At 44.7% G+C, this 24,520-nt stretch overlaps 1 protein-coding gene across 2 annotated transcripts in view; it reads left to right on the plus strand.

Annotated features, from left to right (window-relative positions):
* Mccc2 (methylcrotonyl-CoA carboxylase subunit 2) overlaps positions 1 to 24,520 on the plus strand; it is a 69,259-nt gene that overhangs the window by 34,586 nt on the left and 10,153 nt on the right. For both annotated transcript variants that reach the window (XR_012910891.1, XM_075976221.1), the window contains exons 7-15: positions 3,068 to 3,181; positions 6,550 to 6,614; positions 10,492 to 10,591; positions 10,691 to 10,786; positions 14,560 to 14,632; positions 17,508 to 17,584; positions 18,652 to 18,718; positions 22,298 to 22,454; positions 22,806 to 22,920. Coding sequence is in view for 1 of the 2 variants with exons in the window: in XM_075976221.1 (XP_075832336.1) it covers positions 3,068 to 3,181; positions 6,550 to 6,614; positions 10,492 to 10,591; positions 10,691 to 10,786; positions 14,560 to 14,632; positions 17,508 to 17,584; positions 18,652 to 18,718; positions 22,298 to 22,454; positions 22,806 to 22,920 (864 nt within the window). In the remaining variant the exon portion in view is untranslated. The remainder of the gene's footprint in view (positions 1 to 3,067; positions 3,182 to 6,549; positions 6,615 to 10,491; positions 10,592 to 10,690; positions 10,787 to 14,559; positions 14,633 to 17,507; positions 17,585 to 18,651; positions 18,719 to 22,297; positions 22,455 to 22,805; positions 22,921 to 24,520) is intronic.

Genomic DNA, 24,520 nt, shown 5'->3' on the forward strand with positions numbered 1-24,520 from the left:
ACCGAAGCAGCGTCTCTGCGGATGTAAGGCCAGTTGATGGAACACTGGGATCAGAAACTCAAGATGTTTTCATGTGGTACCTTAAAAAAAATTCATGATATTCTACTTTTCTTTGGTAATATTTTTCTTACTGTTGATGGGCATTTAGCTAAACTCTTACGTGTTATTCTTTGTGGCATGTTAATCTTCAAACAAGGATTTTCTTAAGGTTTTTCTAAAATGGGAAGCTTTTGAACACCCACATGTAAACATTATTGGTGACTCCTTGTAAGTATCACCCAGCTTCAACAAAATTCACTTTCTTCTTTAGATTTTAAAAGTTGTAGTTATTATTTGTGTGTGTGCATGTTTGTGTGCACCAGAAGGCCAGCTTTCAACAGGTCAGAGAAACCGAGAGGAGGCGTGGCGTCGGCACAGCTGCATACATACAGAGGAGACGTTTTTCTGAGGGCCAAAACTGAATTCTTCGTTTTATTTTTCTTTCTGTTGCTTGTTCTTACTCTCCTCATTTTCTGTTTTGTTCTTCTACCCTGACCTTTTCTTCCTCCTCTCTGACCTCTCCTTCTTTTTCCTTCTCTCTCTTCTTCCTTCCTCCCTTACTTCCTTTCTTCCCAGTTATTGTCCTTCTATATCTTTCCTGCAGTTTTCCTTCTATTACATCTCTTATTTCTCTTTTATCTCTTTTATACCTCCTAAGACAAAAACTTCTATGCAAGAAAAGATTACCTCACAACCACAAGTTACATATTTTCCAAAAACAAAATCTTTTCACAGGGAGAAATCACATTACAATCACAAGTTACATGTTTTCCTTTCAAATCCATAGTCATTAAACATTTCTCTTCACCCAAGAGCAATGATTCTTCTATAATTGATTAACAAAGTTTTAAACAAGCTAAATGTATTTCAGCCCGTTCTTTTTGCACTGGTGGGCAGCTGTCTGCGGTTTCAGCGTAGCAGATTCATGCCCTGCTTCTGCTCTGCAAAACCTTTAAACAAGTGGTCTAGCTAACCATCTATTTTTCTTTACACACAATAGGGTCATTTAATTTTCTTGTACAACTTTGTTTTTCAAGGTGCGTACCGGGACCTGTGATTAATTCTGTAAATTACATGACCAAGGAACTCAGGCCTAACCTCAGGTGTAGGGACGTAATTGCTTTCTTTAATCATCGGCCTGGTTTCCCACAGGCAGAATTCATGGGTCTATAATACATGAAACTTCCTTGTTCTTATTTTCCATCTTCTGCAGATCTCACAGGGGAAGGTGACTTCTACCTAATTTTACCCTTTTTGTACCTCTTATTGGAACAACTTTTAGAATAACCTAAAGCATTTCCCTGATCATCTTTACTGTCTTAACCACCTTTATCTTTTAGGCTGACCCAGAAAGTCTGGTTAAATCACAGTTCAAACTAAGCACCATTGTTCCTAAAACTCGTCTGCATTATGATCTGTAGGGTCCCCAGTGTGGAGTGGAATTTTCCTATGAAACAATCACACTATATACTAGATACAGTGGGATCCTTGCACATAGTAACCACACCATGCCAAACACAGGAACACGGCAGCAGCAAGCAGAGGGAGCACAGCAGAGCAAGGGGCATTCTGGAAACAATCCAGGGCTTTGGCTCTCCAGCATGGAGCCATCATAACTTTTGTATCTGCTGGGTGTATTCTATCAGCTCCATTGCTGACTGCAGGTCCCCTGACATGGCTACTGATGCTTATGTGTGGTGTGTGTGTGTGTCCACTCATGTGCGCAAGAGTGCACGAATGTGTAGAGGCCAGAGGTTAATATTAGGTCATTCTCCACCTTCTTTCTTTTTTTTTTATTTACTATTTGTGTGTATGCATGTGCGTGTGTGTGTGTGGTGTCTTGAGACAGAATTACTTACTAACTGGGAAGCTGACAAGCTCACCATTTTAGCTACGCCCTCTGGCCAGCAAGTTCTTGGAATCCACTTCTCTATGCTGGGGTTATACACATCTGTACCTATGGCTGTTCACATGGGTGCTCTGAATTCAAATTCAGGTTGAGCAGCAAGCACTTTCAACAGCAGACCATCTTCCTAATCCTTCCACCTTATTATTTTTTTTGAGGCAAAGTGTTTTGCTTTCATTGAATTTACCGATTTGACTAGACCAGGGGAGCCGTGAAATCCAGGGACCCACTTTCTCTGCTTCTCTAGCATTAGAATTACAGGTATACAGACTGTGCCCAACTGTTTTACATGGTTATCGGGGATCACTCCGCCAACTCAGCCATTGGAGTAACTTTTCCAATGCAAATGTTAGCATTAGTTTTGTATTTAGATTATATTTGTGCTAGCACAAAATATTAACAACATTTATTCAAAGAATTTCAACGCCCCCAAGAGGTATTTATTTATATAAAGGGATTATTTAGAGGGTGCAGTATTATCAGTTCCCGTCTGAGGAGGTTTTATTGAAGTGAGTGTGTGGTAGGTTTCTTTTCTCAGACTGGTAGTTTACCAGGCCAGTGTTGTCCTGATAGACTCTTCATCTGCATGTTCTGTAAGAGTGAAACATAAGCCCTGCAAAATAGTTTCAAACAAGAAGTCAAGGCACTATTCCAGGATGCAGGAGAGATGGCTCAGTGGTTAAGAGCACTTGCCGCTCTTCCAGAGAACCTGAGTCTTCTGGCTCCTTGCACCTGTATCAGGGTGCTCACAAACTGTAAGTCCAGTTCCTAGGGGTCAGATCAGACGCCCTCTTCCCTTCTCTGTGGGTACCTGCTCGCACACTTTGGATACATACAAACAGACACATACATATAAGTTAAAACAACAATAAAAGAGATTTTTTTCCTAGTCACAAAGATGGTGTGTGCCTGGAGGCTCTGTCTTCAGGAGTTGGGAGGATCATGAGTTCTAGGCTAGTCTAGGCTACACAATAAGAACCATTATCTCAGGACTGTTTGTAAAGTGAGTCCAGGGATCAGCTCTTCGTATCACCTAGGCACTGCAATGTTTGTAGGGACGTTGTGCCGATGCCATGTGTTTCCGGTTGGAGTCTCACCTCAATGTCTGTGCCTCCTTTGCAGATAGCTGTGGTCATGGGCTCCTGCACAGCGGGGGGTGCATATGTGCCTGCCATGGCGGATGAAAACATCATCGTCCAGAAGCAGGGTACTATCTTCTTAGGTGGACCACCCTTGGTAAGAATATTATCTTGGTTGAATGATTATTGATTCATTAGAGTTAAATATAGACACATAAGCTATTATAAGCCTTAAAAATATGGTAAGTATAATGCATCACAGAAATTTACTATCTAATTAATCTTAATTATGTGTTTCAGTGGCATTAAACATATTTGCATTATCATGTAGATATTGCCATACCCATCCCTAGAACTTTTTTTATTTTCTGCTGTTGCCTTGGCAACCACCCTTCTCTTTTTCTCTTTTCTTTTCTTTTCTTTCTTTCTTTCTTTCTTTCTTTCTTTCTTTCTTTCTTTCTTTCTTTTTTTCTTTCTTTCTTTCTTTCTTTCTTCCTTTCTTTCTCTGCTTCTCTCTTTCTCCCTTTGTCTTCCTGTCTCTCCCTTCCTTCTTTTCCTTTTTTTCCTTTTTTTTTTTTAAGAGACAGGGACACACTGTTTACCTCTGACTGGCCTAGAATTCACTATGTAGATCAATCAGGCCTTGAACTCACAGAGATCCTCCTGTCTCTGCTAGTATTAAAGGTATGTGCCATGTCTAGTCCCACCATTCTCTTTGTTGAGTCTTGAGTCTTAAGAATTTGACCATACTAGGTTATATATAGTATTAATTTTGGGTAAAATGTTGAGAATATGCTTTTGTGTGCCTCCATGTACATAATGAAATTTTGGAAAAGACAGAATAAATGCAGAGTGGAAGAAACATGAAATAATTTTGACTTTTTGAGAATTTTGGAATGCCTAGCTTATTCTAGAAGGTGTTTTGAGCTGGATATCATAGTACACACTGTATTCATAACAGTTAGAAAGTAGAGGCAGGAGGATCAGAAACAATAAAACATTATTCAGACATAGAAAGGAATGAAGTTCTTCACATTATGGATGGGAAACATGTGAGGCACACACAAAAATATGATTCCATGTTTGAGAATATTTAAGGGAGCCAAATTCATGGCGATAGAAAGTAGAATAGTGGCTGTCAGGATCTAGGAGGGAGAGTAATGGGAATGGCCGCTGCTGAGTGGGAGTTGCCTCTGGGAGTGATGGAATGTTCTGGAATGACAATGACTGCACAATTTTGTGATTACCAGAAAAACCTCTGAAATGTATGGTTTCAAATGGCGGACCTCAAGGCATGTCAGTTACTAGTAAGAGCTCATGCAAAGTAAATGTTTCCCATGCGATTTCTATTCCCATGTAATTATGGAAGGTGAGGTAGACCAGAAGGAGCTTGTGCTTTAACGGTGGTAACTCTCCAGTGCTGTTTAGGATGCTAGTGTTCTCATGCTGTTTGTGATAAGCTCTCATCGGCTCACGCGCAGAAAATGTGCTCCATTTTTACCTGTGCACTGTGAGGGGGCAAACTTCCACAAGTAAAGGTACTAGTGACATTTGAGAAGTTCCGTTGGGAGAATTCGTGGCACATAGTGCTGGGATAACACCCAGCGTTTTAGACGCATTCATTTAGGTTGACCCATGGATTCAGGTTTAACTTGACCCAGCGGCCATGGAAGCCCAAAGTCCTCCAGATCTGACCTCTGTCAGTGGTCCATGAGAGACAACTGTGTTTAGGGAGGAAGAATCTGAAGCTTCATAGATCTGAGCATTCAGTATCCTGACCCTTGTTTGTAGGCAGTTGAGAAAAGCCTTTGAAGAAAGGGATTCAGGTGCTGTTAGTTCAAGTAGCTTAGTGTGGTTGAAGCAAATGGGGGTTTGAGGGACTTTTTGCTCTCCTGGCTCCTTTCCCACCCTAACTGCCGTTTGCTACAATGGCTACCTTTGACTCTTCTGGCTTTGGTCATCTTCGCACATGCTGTGGGTGTTCAATAAATGTTAACTGATGCCAGCCATATCCCCCTCCCCCGGAAATTAGTCAGATCTCTGAGAGTAAATATAGTATATCTGTTGTTTATCTTTCTTTATGACTTTAAATATTCAGACGCCTCTTATAATTAGCTATTGTCTGGAGTGAAAGCTGTGTAGCACTGATTTTTTTTTTTTTTTTTGGAAAGAGAACCAATAATTGACTTCTGAGGGTGGAATAATTGAAGGTGAAAATTTTAATTGCCTTTCTGTGGAAAGATATTTTATTTAAAGCAGAGGTTTTGATACAATGAGGAATAACCATTTCTGTGCTGTATCTTAGATTAATCCTTGTTATTTTAACACTTCTTTTTATTTCTATCTCCAGAAATAGATTAGTCAGCCCGGTGAAATAGGACTCACCTAACAGTTCCTGTTAGATGAGGTTGGCGTTTAGTCCTAAGGGATTTTTTTTTTAATTTTCTTGTTGTAGCTTCTTGGGCTTTAATTAAGTCATTCTTGATTTGTTGTCTGATTTTTTTCTTTCTGTTTTGGCTCCATCCTGTTAAACCTTAGATTTGAGTAACTTCTACAAGCGATTTTTTTAACACCTTAAAATAACTGGATTTTATAGCCCTGGTTATTGAATATTTGAAGATGAACGAATCACAGCCTCACCCCTGAGGAACCCATAGTATAGAGCTGGTAAGAGAAACATGTACAGATTGCTGAAATACAGATTGGAGAGCAGCATGTAAACATGTAAGTGGAATTCTTAGCATGGCTAGGCCAGTGTTTTAGTTAGTTAGGGTTTCTATTGTTATGAAGAGAGACTATGACCACAGCAACTCTTATAAAGGAAAATATTTAATTGGGTGGCTTGCTTCCAGTTCAGAGATTGAATTATTATCATCATGGTGGGGAGCTTAGCAGCGTGCAAGCAGACATGCATGGTGCTGGAGCTGATAGTGCCACATCTTGCAGCAACAGGAAATGGTCTGAGTGTCACTCTGAGCAAAGCTTGAGCACAGGAGACCTTCAAGCCCACCCCCACAGTGAAACACTTCCTTCCACAAGGCTCTACCTACTCCAACAAAGCCACATCTCCTAATTGTGCCACTCCCCTTGGAGGGCATTTTTTTTTTCCACCACCGCCAGCATTGCTTGGTTAGTGTCCTAGGGTGTCATCACCGTGAGGACTCCTGCAGGCCAATGAGACCTCATCTGGTAGGTGAAAGAAGGGATCCCAGGCAGTCAGGGACGTCCTCACAACTCCAAGGCTTTAAGGTGTGTTGGGTAGCATCGCGAAGAGCAGGGTGGATGTACAGGCTGCATCGTTTGTCCAGGAGCTGTGGGCAACTCTTCGTGAGTCTGGGCTTAGAATCCCCATCTGTAGACTGGGATAATATTCTGCCACTTTGCCTGGAGGTGGAATGAGAAAGTACAGTCATCTTCAGCTCTGTGGAAAGAAGAATGCAGTGAAGTCAGGCTAGGCGATATGCTTGTTAGTACTGCATTTCATGTCTTCAGTGAACCAGTCTCACCGTGGTTTTATCCTTGTAGGTGAAGGCAGCTACTGGAGAGGAGGTGTCTGCTGAGGATCTTGGAGGTGCTGACCTTCACTGCAGGTAAGGCAGGAGCCATATTTCCCTTCCAGGATCAATGGTCATTTTGTTTGTGTAAAGGAAGTTTTACATTATTTTTTTTTACTTTGTGCTTACCTTGCCAGATCAAGCTGTAGTTTTGTTTGCTCCCACTCTGCTGTTCTGGGTTTAGATCTCTGGACTGTAGAATCGTGTTTCAAGTGAGAGTATCAGCTGCTTAAAAAAAAGGAAGGAAGGGAGGGAGGGAGGGAGGGAGGGAGGGAGGGAGGGAGGAAGGAAGGAAGGAAGGAAGGAAGGAAGGAAGGAAGGAAGGAAGGAAGGAAGGAAAACAGTGTGTGTTTGTGCACCTGCATATGTGGATACACTCATGTATGTGGCTGTGTACATGCCATGGGTACATACGGAAGTCAGAGGACAACCCGTAAGAGTCAAGTCTCCCCCTCTGCCATGTGGGCTCTGGAAATTGATCCAAGGGCTCAGGCTCAGCAGCAGGCATCCTTATCTTCTGAGCCACCTTGTCAGCCCCAGTGTGAGCACAGGGGCCATGCTAATCTCCTCTGTATTGTTTTGTTTTTAGTATATGTGTTGTCAAAGCAAGCACAGTACCTCGGCTTTTCAGTAAAGCCTGAGAGGCAGTTTCTCATTAACTCCACAAACCTTGCTTGGATGCCTGCTATACTCCAGGCATGGTTTTATTTTCCGGGTGCGACTGAGGGACTTGGTAGGTGACCTGTAAAGGATTCAGGAGAGGAGATGAAGAAGACGATGACAAGAAATGATTTCATCCCCTGACATTGAGACAATGGAGTGGGGGGAGGAGATCTGAAACCGGAGCAAGAGGACTCAAACGTTCTTATAGGCCTGAGAAGCTAGGTGTGTTTGAGAGCTTGCTCAGCAGGCCATTGGCTGTGAGGGGTCAGAAGCTTGTGGGAAGGAGCTGCATAGAGGTGGCACTTAGTTCAAACTGAAAAGTTCACCTTACCCTGCATGCATACAGAGGTCGTCTGTACAGGGTCTAGCTCTGGCTTCTAAAGGGCAGGTAGACCTGACCATCCGGCACAGGAAGTCCTCTCTCTGCTCTGTGCCTTCATAACCTCAAGGAGCCCTGAGACTATGGGAGGAGTCCGGGGCAAGAGAAAAGATGGGTTCTTTCCTGCCATACCTGTTGGCTAGCTTAAGGAGCCTTCATCTCTGTTTTTCCCTCATTCCTCCCTCACTCAGGACTTGTTGAGGGTTGATTGATTGTATTGTTATTAGTGATACATAAAACAATTTACACTAGTCCTTGTCCTCAAGAATGTACCGTTTAATTAAGCAGGTAAGAGAAATCAACGAATTAAACATTTACAAAGTAAGTGTGCAGACATGCATCCAGTCTTATCTAAAGGTTGAAAGAAAAATGGTTTTAGACATCCTAGGGTGGATTGGTGTTGTCAGCAGTGTTTAGAGACTTGCGCTGCCTGAGTTGGGGCAGAAACTCGAGGGCTTCAGGGAGCTCAGCTCTTGGTGCTCAGGGTGGTGCTGCAGAGCCTCTGCCCAGTTTCTGACTCTTGCACGAGACTGGCTGGTGATCTGCTTGGCTGCTGATGCTCCTATCTGGAGAGGCCTGGCCGAAGGAAGAAGAAGGGTGAGTTAGGGCATACGACAAAATGGATTTCTGTTTGTTGGCAGGAGTAAGAGAGAAAGGTAGTATTTGGGGATCATTAATTTTTGTAAAATTTTGGCAGTTTTAAAGGGGAGAAACTGTAGGCAGTCTATCGCGTGTCAGGGTATGGACCCTGGAATTTAGCTTCTGTTTGTCTCTCTGACTACTCTTGTGACTTAAACGAGGTGACTAACCTGTTTGAGGCCTGTCTGCTTGTGTAAGGTAAAGATTGGAATGGAACCTTCGTCATCAAATATCCGTTAGCATTACTTTTTGATGGCTCAGCAAGTGGAGCTTGCCTTGCAAGCCTGACAGCCTCAGTTCAAGCCCTAGAACTATGGTGGAGAAAGAACAGACTCCCGAAAGTTAAAATTGTTCTCTGGCCACTGCTTTTGGACCTTGACATAAGTGCTTTTGTGTATACACACACACACACACACACACACACACACACTAATAATAATGAATAAATAAAATCCACAAGTCCAATGTTAAATCTGCGTGCACCTGTAATCCCAGGACTTAGGAGGCTAAGGAGGATTAATTGCCTGTCTCAGTTTAAAAAGGAACACAAGGCTAGTCACAAACTTCTGTGAGTTCTCTGCCGTCCTAAATGCACATTTACACCTGCTTACTCATCATTAAGAGTTAATTTTAAACAAAGATTTATGTAGTGTCTCATCCAAAATTTCTCTTTCCTGTTAGGGCAAATATCAGGCATCTTTTATAGGAAAGCATTACATTTTAAAGGTTGGCTAAATTAGAATCTTCCTGCTGCTTCCATTTCTACAGAATCGCAGTACAGCTAGAAGTCAGTAGCTACAGCTGCCATTATGTGTGAAGCGTTGTGAACGAATTTGGGTTGTAAAATATGTGTAGGAGCTGAAGGCTGCCGTGTGCTCTGGAGGAGTGAGCGTTGTCTCTGCTCTTACTTAGGACACCCGAACAACTCCCGAAAGTGGGACAGATTCTCTAGACAAGACATCAAAACAGCTTGTAGTGGTTTACGCATAAAGTGAACCAAAATTCTGTGGGCTTTTTCCTATTATATATTTTCTGTCTGTCTTCACTGTTTTTGGCTTTTTTTTTTTTTTGAGACAGGGTCCCTCCATTATGTAGCCCTGGCTTGTCCTAGAACTCACTGAGTAGAACAGGCTGACCTCAGACTCAGAGATCCGCCTGCCTCTGCCGTTGGAGTGCTGCCATTAAGGTGTGTGCCACCACACCCAGCTTGACTTTACCTATTTTTAAATGTGTTCTATTAACAAGTCTCTACCCCTCCTTTGAATGCGTACTTTCCCACATGTATGTGTATGAATGCGGTCCCGTGTGCATGCTGACTATGTAGAGCCGAGAGAACAACTTTGAGTGTTGATCCTTGCCTTCTGACGTGTTTACGGGTCCCTTTGTTGTTTTTCTCTTTGTCTGCCAGGCTGGCTGGTATATGCTTCCAGGGGTTCTCCTGTCTCTGCCCCCTGAGTCTCTTAGCATTGGGAACACAGATGTTTGTACTGTGTGCCCTGATTTTTTGTGCATGCTGAAGATTTGAACTCAGGTTTTCACGCTTGTATGACAAGCGCTGTTACGCACTGAGCCATCTCTTCAGCCTGCGACTATCTTTTGGGAAGCCCCCACCCACACTTAGTGTATTCAAGCCTTTTTGTTTACTGGAAGAGGGAGCCTACTCTTGTGTCTGACTTGAAGGAAGTCTCAGAGAGAGATCACTGAGACTTCTCACAGCCTTCCTTGTTAAGTGGAGGCCGTGGTGGCCCTCCAAAGCCTGGTGGCCAGTGATGCGGTCTCAGAGAGGAGAGACCACTGTGGGCACCTGCACCGAAGGCTCAGTGGGCTCCCACTGTGTCACGTAACTACACTGTGAAAACAAGCTAGCTGTGGTTGGGCATCACATATAATTCTGTTCACGGGACACAGACTGAGCCTCAGTAGTCCTGTGAACAAGCCCTGGAGCATTGCAGAAGGCCAGAGTGAGAAGTCCGAGGCATGAGCCTCCAGTGCAGCTATCGCTGGTCCTAGGGCAGGGCACTTAGTCTCTGTACCTCTGACTTTCTTCTTTGTAAGACAAGGTTCATGCTCTCTCGCCAGGGACACTATGAAAATCAAGTAAGATGGCGTTAATTAAGGTGTTTAAGCAGTTAATGTTCCTAATCATTCTTAGACTGGGGGTATTGGGGACTTAGGGTATTTAATGATGTACGTTTCCAGCCTTTACTCACCAGCGTGTGCTTCACTCTGCAGGAAGTCTGGCGTCACTGACCACTACGCTCTGGATGACCACCATGCCCTCCACCTAACAAGGAAGGTTGTGAGGAGTCTCAATTATCAGAAGAAACTGGACGTGAGTAGGAAACCTTCTGTCTTTCCTTTCCCTGTGGAGAGCTTCGGCCTGTGCCCCCGAATCTTGTCTTTAAACAGAGTCTGTTTGTCCTGTCTGTAGGTTACTGTCGAGCCTTCTGAAGAGCCTTTGTTCCCAGCCGATGAATTGTACGGGATCGTTGGTGCGAACCTTAAGAGAAGCTTTGATGTCCGGGAGGTATGTGGGGAACGGGATCCAAGCCGTGAGTCCAGCAGCCACCCTTAGGGTGTGTTCATGCAGAGGGACAAGTGTGGGTCTCAGTAAGGAGCCCTATGATCCAGGAGCACTGTCTTGGTGTCGAACCTGGTCTCTGGTCTGCAGTAAATACAACTGAGGAAGGACTCTCTGTGACTGGGGAGTTCTCACTGTACTGCAAGGATGCTAGGTTTGTTCATGGATGGGACTTGATGGTACTGTGGGCCGTGAGAATGATTGAGGGCAGTCGCACCATTTCCAACTGTTTTTCCTCAGTGTTCTTATTTTGCAAAATAGACAAAATGTCAGTAAGTTGTTGGAAGAGAAAAACATGCCTTTTTAGATCAGTATGACATTAGCAGAGTAGATGATTATAGTTGGAGATGTTGCTATGGTGACAGGTTGTGACACAGCCTTCTGTAATCCAGAGGGACAGTTTTCAGTGTTTGCTTAGAGTGTGTAGGCTTTGATTTTCTTAAGGTCTCCATAGCTGGCAGAATAAATTTTAAATTTAGGAAATCATCTTAATGAGATTCTATGCCAGAGGTTTAATATCTTAAAGTACTTTCCCCTTGACTATAAGACGATTTGGTATTGGTTATGGAGTGGGGGGAGGGTAGCAAGCACAGAAAATAAAATAGAATTGCTTGTTCTGTCATTCAGAAAGAACAGCTAATATTTTGATATTTGCCTTGATCTGTTTATATAGTTAGCTCTTTATATCTGGGGGTTCTGTGTACACAGACGTCACCAACCACAACTCAGAAACCCTTGAAAGGGGTATTTTGTCTGCACTGCTCACATACAGATGTTTTTCTTCTTATCATTATTCCCTAACAGCATAGTACAATGGCTGTTCATGTGAAGCATTTGTCTTCTGTTACTTTGTATAAGTAATCTAGAGATGACTCAGAGTTTACAGGAATATGTACCTAAGTTATATGCAAATAGTTAGGCATTCAGTACAAGGGACTTCAGCATCTATGGATTTGGGTATGGGACATAGAACAAGTCCTCATGGATGAGGCATAGCTATATACATTTATATATAGTCTACATAATGTATTTTTGGTGTATGTATGTGTACACATATGTTTAATTTCCCCTGTGTATATAATCCTTTTAAAATTCTACTTTTTCTGGTGTAAATTACATATATTATTCCTTATCCTTAAAAAAAAGTCTCAGCTGGGCAGTGGTGGCGCATGCCTTTAATCCTAGCACTCGGGAGGCAGAGGCAGGCAGATCTTTGTGAGTTCGAGGCCAGCCTGGTCTACAAGAGCTAGTTTCAGGACAGGCTCCAAAGCTACAGAGAAACTCTGTCTCGAAAAACAAAAACAAAAAAACAAAACAAAACAAAATGTCTCCAGTAATCATTTCTCTATGGCTAACTCCCAGTTCTCACAGTGGTATCTGGCAACATGGTAGGCAGACTGTTTTTCTTTTCCTTTTGCATGAATTGCTGAGGGTGTTGTTGTGCTGTAGAGATGTCTACAGATAGTTAAGCAATAGTTTGTTACTATGTTAAATCTTAGATTCTAGAGAAATTCCACTGGTTCTTCACTTTGGCGACATGACTCAGCTACAGACTTTAGAATTAGCTTTTAGCCCAGCTTCCAGTTAAATGCAGACAAAGAAAAGCATGGCACTCACAATCTGCCGAGATGGCTGAGAACCATCTCTTTAGAATAGCCACTTCTTCACTTAGCATTTCCTGTGTACATATTCCGAACACCAGAGGTGCGGAAGTGAACAGCAGACACCAACCCCTGCCTCATGTGCTTTTTATTGTGTTTTAATGGAATCTTCTAGCTTTTGCTGCTTCTTGCTGGCCATTTAGTCTGTTTCTATTTTTCCTATAGTAAATAGGCCTCACAGAGAGTCCTCGATAGCCCATGGAGTTGCAGTAATGCCAGATGCTAAGCTGCAAAAGCTGGGCTTTGGGTCTTATTCTCTCAGTCAGATGCAGGGGGGACCTGACCTTTCTGAATATTGGTTTCTCCTGCTAGAATTGAGAATATTGTCCTATTAATTGTCTGCTCCTGATGTTTGAGTTCGTAAGTTCTTGAAGGTAATTAAGTACTTTATGGATAAGAGTGGTATTAATTAGAAAGCCAGTCAGAAGTGGTTTTACACTGTGACCCAGAAGAACGGCTGTGATGTGTTGATTGCTTGTCAAAAGGTTTGCGTGAAGAGATCTGCAGCACCAAAAGTTGTTTTGCTCCCATATTTAGGAAAATAACTAACAAGTAATTTAAAGCAAGTTTTTGCTGTCTGCAGAGAGAGAGATGCTGGTATGAGCCCCTCATTTTTCAGCGAAGGAAGCTTGAGTGTTAGAGAGTAATACACGCCCTCTCACATGGGTTCTGGGGAAGCGTGGAGTAGGCTTTGTGTCTAAGAGTCTTCTATTTTGGTACTAGGGTTGAAGTCAGGGCCTCAAGCTTGCTGAGCATAGCTCTACTGAAAGACTCGTGTGGCGGAGACTCAAGGATAAACTCTCTAGAAATTTCTGCTCCTTTCGGATGAACAATATATGTAACTAGTCCTTCTACCGACTCATATTAAGAATCAATAAATGTCTATTGAGGCTTAATAGTAATAAGTTATTTTTTTAATCAGACGGTGTGCTTTAGTTATGACTTTAAAAGTTATCCTCTACAGAGGGTGGGGTCACGAGCAGGCTTAGGGGACGTCATAGACTGTTTGGAGGAGGGAGGCAGTGCTGGGGGTGGAACTCAGGCCTTTGAACATGCTCATCAAGTACCGCACCCCTGAGCTGCATCCCCAGGTCCCTAATGGTTTCGTGATTAGTCTCCTCGTGGTAGAGCTGGAGTCAGAGCCCCTGTTTGTCTCAGCATCATCTTCACAGGTCCCTTTCCTACCAGTTCATCTCTTTCCCAGCTGTCAGACCCCTTCTTCATCTACTTGGTGGCATTGAGTAGATGGGAGTTGTTTTTTTTTTTTAATAAGTAACTTACCCTGGAACATCTGGTCACATGTGGAGCCAACCAATATTCTGTGCTCCAAGCCCTTAGCTACGCTCTGGGTTTTCATGGACCCTTTGAACCCCTGCCAAGGCACTGAATCGAGCTCTCGGCCTAGCCGCCAGCCTCCAGATTCTCTGCAGTTCTCTTATGTGCAGTCTCTCTGTGGAGTTTATTCTGTATCACAGTGGGGGGTGACTTGGGGCACTAACCATGCATGTCAAGGGAAATTCAAGCGGTTTTCTATGTGGCATGAGATTGAAAGTGACATCACTGTGAATTGCCTTCCTTATAAATCACTTCAACTGGACCCTCTGAATATGGCTGACAATGGGGGCTGACTGAGAAACCAATGATAATGTCACTGGGATTTGTCTCTACTGCACGTACTGGCTTTTTGGGATCCTAGTGTCTTTGGATGCACACATTCCTAAGCCTGGATGTAGGGGGAGAGGGCCTTGGGCCTCCCACAGGGCAGGGCACCTTGCCTTCTCTTGGGACTGTAGGGGGACGAAGGGGAGGGTGTGGGGGGAGTGGGAAGGAAGTGGGAGGAGGGGAGGAAGTAGGAATTTTGATTGGTATTATTTATAAAGTAATAAAAAAGAGGAAAAAATAAATAAGCACGGGTACATTCAGTGTTCACTGGGTTGCCCTCCCGGCACTAAAACAAACAAACAAACAAACAAACAAAGAAATAAACAAATAATGACTTCACCACAGACATGCTTTCGTGATGTGATTTCTCAGTAGCCTTGTTACTTTTCCTCTTAGGTCATTGCTAGAATCGTGGATGGAAGCAGATTCAATGAGTTCAAGGCATTATACGGAGACACACTAGTTACAGGTACAAAAGCGAAGAGGTGAAAACCACGAACGTTTTCTGTTGCTTCCGAGTAAGTCGTCACTCGTCTCAGGGCTCCGTGCACCTGGCGTGAGCTTTGTTATCCACAAAGGCACACACTTCAGACCGAGGGTTTGGACCTGAATGGTTTCCTGCATCCAAAGAGCTTAAAATGACGGTGGCCAGATGCTGTTGCGTGGACTCTGTGCTCTGTGACTTTGTGGCCTCGCAGTAGCAGGAACAGAGAGCCTTTGTCATGCTTTTGTTCTCTGAGTAGCAATTGTTTCCACGTATTCAGCCTTGTTTCCTTGCTGTTTTACGCTGGTGCATCTGGGGCTTTTTGGAATGTGTGGCTTCACAGGAGTCTGTGGAGTGAGTTCAGTTTTTCCACAGCCTTCCTGTGGATAATTTTTGTTTTCTAAGTTTTATTTATTTTTTAATGGTATGGACGTTTGCCTACATATGTTTATGTATACGATGTACGTGCCTGGTGACCGTGGAGGCACAGGGCATCGGTTACCCTGGAACTGGAGTTCTAGGAAGTTGTGAGCCACATGGTGTGGGTGCTTGGAATTGAACCTGTGTCCTCTGCAAGAGCAGTAAGCATTCTTAACCTCAGAGCCATCTCTCCAGCTCTCTCTTAAGGGATGCAGTCAAACACTAGATTGAGAATGCAGGGCTGTGTGCCCTGTCAGGAAGAACAGTGTGTGTATAAGTTAGTTCTTCAGTCTAAGGTGTTGACCCTTTGAAGGTCAACCTTTGAAGGAAACTGTTCCAAAGAGGTACTAGACCCAGAGTAACCTTTTAGTGGAAATGGCAGAACAATTTTTCTGTGAATTTTATTAGACTGTAAAAGGCCTGAAAATGCAGTAGTCACTCTGAATAAAACTTATCAGAACAGGAAAAGAGCAAAAATCCAAACTGCAGCTGTACTTGGAGGCTTAGGCCTAAATCTTGGCAATTTCTCCTAGCTCAATTTATGAGTGAGAGAATGGTTCACGCGGAAGAGGAATTTATGCTTTTCTCTTTGGGTGTTTAAGTGATTAAGAGCTTTTTGTTTGATATATAGACGGGATTTGTCCGCCAGTGGTGCAGGATGTAGCCCTGAAACAAGCCAGGGCCTCTCTTCCTCCTCTAAGATGGATGGGTTGTCCCTGACATCTTCTTTAGTGTGTTTGCCTGGTACCTGCTAAGAGACTGACCCTCCTGTATCCCTGCATCAGTGACACAGCCAGTTCCCCCATCTCTGCTCCATTGTACTGGAATCCAAGTGAGGTTGGGGTCAGGGGAGGGACAGTTGAGTAGGCTTGAAGGGGGAGAATGGACACCAGATGTCAAGATGCTCTGGTGTCTCTGCAAGCGCTTTAAGGTTTCCTCCAGCTTCCATACTCACGAGGAGGCCCAGAAGGTTTCTGTGACATCTTGGTTTTTGGTTTGGGTCAGTTTAAGTAAAGGCCCTTCCTCCATGGAGAGGCTGGCACAAGTAGGAGTGTGTGCCCTGCTCAGCCTGTGTACCTGTGCCTCGACCCCCACTCCCACCCTCACAGGACCTAGGGAGGGCTGAGCATGGAAGTGGTGAGGAGCCTGCAGGGATCGCATCAGGTGCTAGATTTCCATCCCTCTGTCAGCAGGGCAGGACTCAGGGTGGATCGCTGCACAAACCATTTGGAAGTTATCCCTCTTCCAATGCTTCTCAAGGGTCATTACACTCAGGACGTTTATCATACATAGGCCTCCGGCTGGGCCTTTAGGCCTGAAAAACACAGAGAATCAAAGTGTGTTCTATCACAATAAAAAAAAAAAACTATGGCAATTAAAATAAAAATCCAGGCAAGGCTAGAGTAAAGAGCAAGACCTTTCATTCAAAATTCAGCATTCTGACCCAATCCATATGCGGACATTATCTATCTATCTATCTGTCTGTCTGTCTACCTATCTACTCTATCTATCTATCATCTATCTATCTATCTATCTATCTATCTATCTATCTATCTATCTATCTATCTATCTATCTATCTATCTATCTATCTAGTGTGTGAGAGAAAGAAAGAGAGAGAGAGATATGCTTGGAGTTCCAGCTTTGTGGTGGGTAGCCTAGCTGTGTACTGGAGCCTAGAGGCTGGTCCAGGCAGAGGGCTTTGGCAGAAGGTGCCTTTGACTCACCGTCCAGGTATAGCTAGTAAGTTCCTGGGCTCTGAGCACCCGACACCTGTTTCCAGCTAGACTCAGACTTGATGGAAAGGGGAAAGAATTTGTCTCTAATCAAGTTTGTCTGGAGTGCAAAATAATTAGCTTTTTCTGAAATCATCTTAAGCACCTGCCTCACAAAATGACAGGCTATGTTTTCCCCCTTCCCCGTATGCGCATATGGTGTATGTGTGTGTGTATAGGAGGGGGGTTGGTATCCTAATGGAAGTATTGTCGGTGATAGAGAGATGGTGCCCAGGAACAAAGAAGAAAAGATCAAAATATTCTTTTTAAAGAATCAAACTTTAAATAAACATTAAAATATTTAATTTTATTTAATTTAAATTTAAATATTTAAAAAAATATTTTAAAAGAAATATGTAGGGACACCCTGGTCTCTGGTACATTGGGGGCACTCACATGTGTGTTATATGCATATTTTGAATGAGTCATTTAATCAGACCAAGTAAACATAGATAACCCTACCTAGAGCAAGGGTTTTCAAGAAGCCATAAACGAAACAAGAAAGCTTTGGAATAAAGAACTGTGACATGCGTTGTTTTATACCACAGGCGACCCCTATTCACTTTCCCTCGTTGGTCTCAAATTAAAGAGTGTGTCCTATCCCTTTGTTGCAAACAAAAAAAAACCCCTGAAAAGCATAACTTTCTTGTGTGTGTTTTCTCTTGAGGATTTGCACGAATATTTGGATACCCCGTAGGCATCATTGGAAACAATGGAGTTTTGTTTTCTGAATCTGCAAAAAAGGCAAGTGCTGTTAAATGCAGGAAGATGTTACGCTTTAACATAGTTAATTTTGAGGGTCACATAATAAATGAAAATGTCCTTTATGAGAGCTTCATCGAGTTACCCGGATTTCTGAGCAAGCAGAATACCTGTGTGTGCTTATTCACGAGTGCTAGCGCTGGGCACGGTTTCTATGGCAGCTTACGTCAACATGGTGTGAGGAGCCTGGTGCAGCAACCCCAGGAGGGGTTAGGATTATAATTGCTTGCAGGGAGTACAGTAAGAAGGCATGGAATTCTTGGCCTGAGAGCATCTCATTCTACAGGCCCTCCATGCTGGAGAGGTACTGATATCCTATGTAGGTGGTTCTGAGATGTGACCTCTTGGGCCATCCTTTAACTTTATTTTTCTTTCGGGGAATGTGCAGGTAGTCGGTCATTGTCACTGCAGGTGCGGCATTGAATGGGGGAGCTCCCTAGGGCTCTGAGTTTAGGGTTTGGTTTCAAGTTTATTGTCTCAGATTCGCCTAAGCTTGTGGAAATGTAACTCATGCACTGAACATTGTAACAGCAACAAGAAAGGTTTGTCTTCCCTTTTCAGTAAACAAAGCAGTTCCCCTTACTGATAGACAAACAGGCTTGCAAGTTCTTAGATTAATCGGGGATGAATTTGTCTTTAAAGAAATGCTTTAGCAATAAAACTAATTTTTATATTCTGCTATTTATATAGTTTCCTCAACTCAATTATAAATGAAAACAAGATCAAAAGAAAATAGAAATTAGCCAAGCATGTAGTTTGCTCCTGTGATCCTACATGTGGGAGGCGAGGGAAGGGAGTAGGCAGTTCAAGGCCAGTCTGAGCTGTATGGAGAGACCCTGCCTCAAAAAATTACCCATAATCACATTACAAAATACCTTTAAGAGGTATTTTGGTGTTTTAAAAGATACCAAATGATCTTGAAATGCCAGCTTAAAGAACACACACATACATACACGTGCACACAAGTATGTAGCGTCTCCGACTGGCGCAGCAGGATACCTGGTAGTTCATTTGTTTTAAAGAAAGGGTGTTTTATGCTGTGTTTACAGGGCGCTCACTTTGTCCAGCTGTGCTGCCAGAGAAATATCCCCCTGCTGTTCCTGCAGAACATCACCGGTGAGGAGTTTGTTTGCTCATATGTCCAGAACTGCCCTGTCCTCTGTGGCTCATGTGTTAATGTAGAGAGGATTCACGAATACAGAGTCGTCTGGGATCATCGTATGAGTTCTGAGTGAAGCAGTTCCCAAATCTTGTGTATCGCAAACTTTCAAATGGCTTCTCTTGACTCCTGTCCACCTCTCAACTGGGGAACAGCGGGGTGTGCCCTGTCTTATCTGACACAGTCTCAGTATCCTAGTGATTCCAAGCACATGCTATGGGCATCTCTTTACCTTTCGCCATACAGTTAATTCTGTCTGAAATAACATTAATCAATTATCTATTCTTTGGGGGGGGGTGTGCACACACATTAGAGGGCAGTGGTCAGCTTCAACTATTGTCCCTTAGGAGCTGTCCACCTTGTTTTTTGAGATAGGGTCTCTAAACTGGCTGACCAGTGATCTCTTTGGATCCTTCTATCCTGTCTTCCCAGCACAGGGAGTATCCCATGCCACCAGGCATTCTATGAGAGTGCCAGGGATGAAACTCCATCCTTGGGCCTCATGGAAAGTCCTTTATTGGCTGAACCATCTCCCCAGTCTTGAAGAGATGTCTTTTGAAAATGTTTGTTTGCATTAAAGCCTGGGGGTTTGCAGTTTTTTAAAGAGTGGCGTGACCTGTGTCCAGAGTGAGCTCCTCTATGCCTCTGAACGTTCCGTTCTGTAGATGATTGTAAGCTGGAGTGGGTTGATTTCAGGGGCCTCTTACTGTAGGGTTTAGAGCTTCTGTGCTCTGCCATTTTGTGTTGTTGCATGGTGTTAATGTAGACATGCATCTCAGATACACTGGCTACTAAGGAACTGCCTTTCTTTGGGACAAAGAAACTTTATTTTTTTAGACTGGGTTTTACTGTGTAGCCTAGGCTGGCCTTGAACAGAGTAACTAGACCAGATTAGCCTCAAACTCACAGAGATTCCCCTGGCTCCTCTGCCTTCTGGGTTCTAGGATAAAAGACATGCACCACCACACCCAGCAACAGAGAGCCTTTTAATTAGTTGTCACCATGTATACCATCCAGGCCGCTCAACTTTGAGCAGGTTCTTTTATTGCAGTGGTGCAAAACTCATTCTGTGCTGTGCTCATGTTCAAGGTAGGTTAGATGGTGTGTGTGTGTGTGTGTGTGTGTGTTGTTTTGTTTTCCAGTGTTGGGGGTAAAACCCAGGGCCTTAAGCATGCTAGATAAGTGCTCTGTCCTGACCTCACCCCCAGCCCTTGATGAACTTCAACAGGAATTAGTTTCAGATGGTGGCCTCAGAGTTCAGTGCATGGTGACAGAAACATCTCTGAAGTTCACTGCTTTTAGGGACCTCATTTCCGACGGTGACTCATCACCAGGAAGCTAAACATTTGCTTAGACAATTTTCCCATTTTCGCTTTGTTTTGCTTTGCTTGTGCTGTTTTTGGAGCAAAAGCTGAGTTTTGTTTTGTGCCATTGCATTTAAGGGACCTGTGAGATGCTGGCGTGCAGATGGATGGATGCTGTGCCCCTGAATGAATCTGGGGCTCGAGAGAGGCATCTTAGCTAGGGATGGAAGTGTAAGTTTGGTCAGACTGAATAGAGAAGAAGAGAAGGCTCAGGGAAGTCTTCAAGCAGCTTTGGTTTTTCTGTCCCTGTCCCCCTACTTTTTTGTTATGCAAACATTTTTTTTAAGGGAAACTAAGAACTCCCAAGAGTGGGAAGGACTCTCAGGGAAAAATTCTACCATTTTGTTTTGTTTTGTTTTTGTTTTCTACAGAGTTAAGAACATAAGGAGATAGAAACCATGACTGTACAGGGTTTTTGTGTTTGTTTGGTTTGTGTGTGTGCATGTGTGAGTGCGTGCATGCTGGTATGTGCATGTTTACGTGGTAGGAAGGAGGATTTGAGAAAACCAAATGAAGCGGCCTTTTCTTTTGGAGGCAGATTGTGGTTGGTAAGGTGAGGGCTTGAAGAGAGCTGATTCTTGGGGGCAGCTGTGATAGAATGTTCTGGAGAATCAAGATGCATCTATAAAGCAGTTCTGAGCTGCTCCGAAGAGTGGCTGGAGTGACAGACCTCAGCAAAGGCAAGGGGCCTGCTGTGGTCCCTCCAGTGTCCCAGCGCATCCCACTGTGGTCTCCTCAGTGTCCCAGCGCATTCCGCTGTGGTTTCCTCAGTGTCCCAGCGCATTCCGCTGTGGTCCCCCCACCCTGTGTCCCAGCGCATCCCGCTGTGGTCCCCCCACCCTGTGTCCCAGCGCATCCCGCTGTGGTCTCCCCAGCGTCCCGGCGCATCCCACTGTGGTCCCTCCAGTGTCCCAGCGCATCCCGCTGTGGTCCCTCCAGTGTCCCAGCGCATCCCGCTGTGGTCTCCTCAGTGTCCCAGAGCATCCCGCTGTGGTCCCTCCAGTGTCCCGGCGCATCCCACTGCGGTCCCTCCAGTGTCCCAGCACTTCCTACTGTAGTCTCCTCAGTGTCCCAGCGCATCCCGCTGTGGTCCCCCCACCCTGTGTCCCAGCGCATCCCGCTGTGGTTTCCCCAGCGTCCCGGCGCATCCCGCTGTGGTCTCCTCAGTGTCCCAGCGCATCCCGCTGTGGTCTCCCCAGTGTCCCAGCGCATCCCCCTGTGGGTCCCTACAATGTCCCAGCGCATCCTGCTGTGGTCTCCCCAGCGTCCCGGCGCATCCCGCTGTGGTCTCCCCAGTGTCACAGTGCATCCTGCTGTGGTCTCCCCAGTGTCCCAGAGCATCCCGCTGTGGTCCCTCCAGTGTCCCAGTGCATCTCGCTGTGGTCTCCCCAGTGTCCCAGTGCATCCTGCTGTGGTCCCTCCCTCGGGATGCTGGACTGAATTTGATGACATGATGCTGGGGATGTGCCTACTCATGACACAGTCAGTCAGACAAGGAAGTCTCCATATGTAGGGGAAAGAACTGCCTCCCCCAGAGCCTCAGGCTGGGAGGAAGAAAGCCATTGAAACCTGACTTCATGGTTCTCAGAGAGAAGGATGGCCCCTGTCGTGGAATGCATGCTACAGCTGCAGAGTGCTTTCCTCTGAGCTGGGGCTTGAGAAAACAGAGGAATTCTATAATTACCAAGAAAAACCATTTTTTAAATTTTGCTGTTGAGCCCCTTGGCAGGGACTCGGCCTCCCCATGAAACATTAATCTTCATTTCATCAAAGTTTAAAGCAGTACTGCCAAAGGAGCAGTCTTTATTTTAAACCAGGTCAGTGGATATGGAAGCCTTCCAGGCTGGCTGGCTGGGCGGGACCTTTCCTGTGGCCTTGTCGCAGTCTCTCCCGTCAAGCCTCAGCTTTGAGATGCTTTCCTGATGACGGATTGCTTCTGTCTGTTGCTTGAAGATCTGTGTGTATTGAAACAAAGTGTCTTAAGGACATCTGAGGGGAGGAATTTTTATTTCCACCCTTTCAAGCACATGCTGGAGTATGAACTTCTCGCGTGACTATTTTGTTAGTGTCAGAAGTGTCATAGTATAGTTGGTTTAAGCCAGGACTTGATCAGGAATTGATTCCTGTGTGCGCATCCGTTGCTCAAGGCTGTGTTTTTGTTCTCTCTCCTAGGATTCATGGTTGGTAGAGACTATGAAGCTGAAGGGATTGCTAAAGATGGTGCCAAGATGGTGGCTGCTGTAGCCTGTGCCAAAGTGCCTAAGATCACTGTCATTATTGGGGGATCCTATGGGGCTGGAAACTACGGCATGTGTGGCAGAGCATACAGGTGGGGGGCGCCACAGCCTTCTTTGAAAGAATTGCAGATGGTCATGTTAAAGCCAGGCGGTGGTGGTACATGCCTGTAATCCTAGATCTTAGTGGGTGGAGGTAGGGGATCAAGAGTTCAAGGCCAGCCTTGCTATATAGCAAATTTGACACCTGCTTGGGCTACAGAAGACCCTGTATGCAAACAAAACAAAAGTAAACAATCAGTTTATTCCAGACCTGGGGTCTGAAATGACACTCAGCACACTTAGCCTTTCATCTGGAGTGGGCTCGGCTTACAGGCCTTTGCCACCATGCCTGACTGCACTGGACAAGCATGGACAAGCATGATGATTCCTTTCTTTCTCCCCAGCCCAAGATTTCTCTACATGTGGCCAAATGCACGTATCTCGGTGATGGGCGGAGAGCAGGCAGCTACCGTGCTAGCCACCGTGGCCAAAGACCAGAAGGCACGGGAGGGAAAGCAGGTGGGTGACCCCTTCCTCGTGTGGGTCTGGCTGTCACCGGCAGAGCACCCAGGCTACCTGTGCGCCCTCGGGGAGGGTGTTGAGGCTCCACTCCCTGGTCCTAAGCATGCTGGGCAAGCATGGGACCACCAACCTGTACCTGCAGCCCCAGAAATTCCTGAGTACTGGACACAGACACACTGGCTTCTTACTCTTCTGTAACTGGTGAGATCTCAGGAAATCCATTTACTCCTTTTTGGCCCCATAGCTATGTGTTCTTGCTGTGGCTTATGTGCACTATTGTCTCATCAGAGGAAAGGAATGGGACACCTACGTGGTGTGTGACCATGGGCTTTGCCCTGCCAGCAGGGATCATGTGGTCAGTGATGGGGTCTGCAGAACTGGGATGGTGCAAAGTCACTCGTGTCTCTCACCCCTCCTTGTCTTTGTGTGTGTGTGTGTGTGTGTAATTGCACACATTCATGTATGAGAATGTCAGTGCATGGGAGGTCAGGATAACCTCTGGTATTGTCCTTACCTTTCACCTTGTTTAGACAGGGTCTCTTTTGTTGTTTTTCTGCTGGGTACGTGAGGCCAGCTCTCTTGTGAGCTTTCAGGGAGTCTCCTGTCTCCCCTCTCATCTCCCCATAGAAGTTCTGGGATTGCAATTTGTGCTGCATGTCCAGCTGTTACATGGATTCTAGGGATTGAATTCAGGTCCTCGTGTTTTTGCCGCAAGGGCTTTTACCTACTAAACTCTCTCCCCAGCCTGCCTCTTTGTCTCGACCTGGCAGCAGGAACTCTGTAGACTTAAGTTGGTGTCTTAAATTCACTTTAGTTCCAGCTAAAGCTAAATGGTAGCTTTGCTCTGTGCGTGTGCCTGGGTGGAGGAGACCAAACTGGGTGCTGTTGCTACTGTAGGTGGTGGAGTAAGTCTGTCTGGCGTTTTGAAGGAATGTTTGAACTTGAGCAAACAAAACAGTCCCTTGCTAAGTTACCAGTCTTCGGTTCATTTGATGTATAGATATTTAAATCATTCCTTTTCATATATGCAAATGCAGTGTCAGAGGGTCTCCTAGTGGCTATTCACCTCTACACTTAAGTGTGTGTGTGAGAAAGGGTGAGGCTTGCGTGAAGTAAGTTTTTTAAGTATAGCTGTTAATTTGCTTATTGATTTTGGTGCCGGCTGTTGAAGTCAAATGCTAGGCAAGTGGTGTACATCCCTAACCCAAGAATATTTCAAAGTTGAAAAATGTATTCTCCTATAAAGATCTAGGATTAAAGGTGTGCTCCACTATGCCTGGTCTTCTCCATCTTGTTGGTTTCTCTGTGTTGCCCTGGCTGTTCTGGAACTTGCTCTGGAGATCAGAGAGATCCACCTGCCTCTGCCTCCCAAGTGTGCTAGACTTAAAGGTGTGCACCACCACACTGGCCCTTCTTTTTAGCTTGAGATTGTTAAAGCATTTTAATTATATGATATGACTTATATCCACTATTGTACCCTGGTGGAACACAGTGACGTGTGACATCTTGGTTTTAGCTTTGTGTTGTATGGCCTCAGTGTGGTGTCTTTGATGACGGCTAAACCTTGCCCCAGGCAAGATCATATATGTTAAAGCAT

Source organism: Microtus pennsylvanicus, chromosome 6 (genome assembly GCF_037038515.1).
Source record: "Microtus pennsylvanicus isolate mMicPen1 chromosome 6, mMicPen1.hap1, whole genome shotgun sequence".
Lineage (NCBI taxonomy): Eukaryota > Metazoa > Chordata > Mammalia > Rodentia > Cricetidae > Microtus > Microtus pennsylvanicus.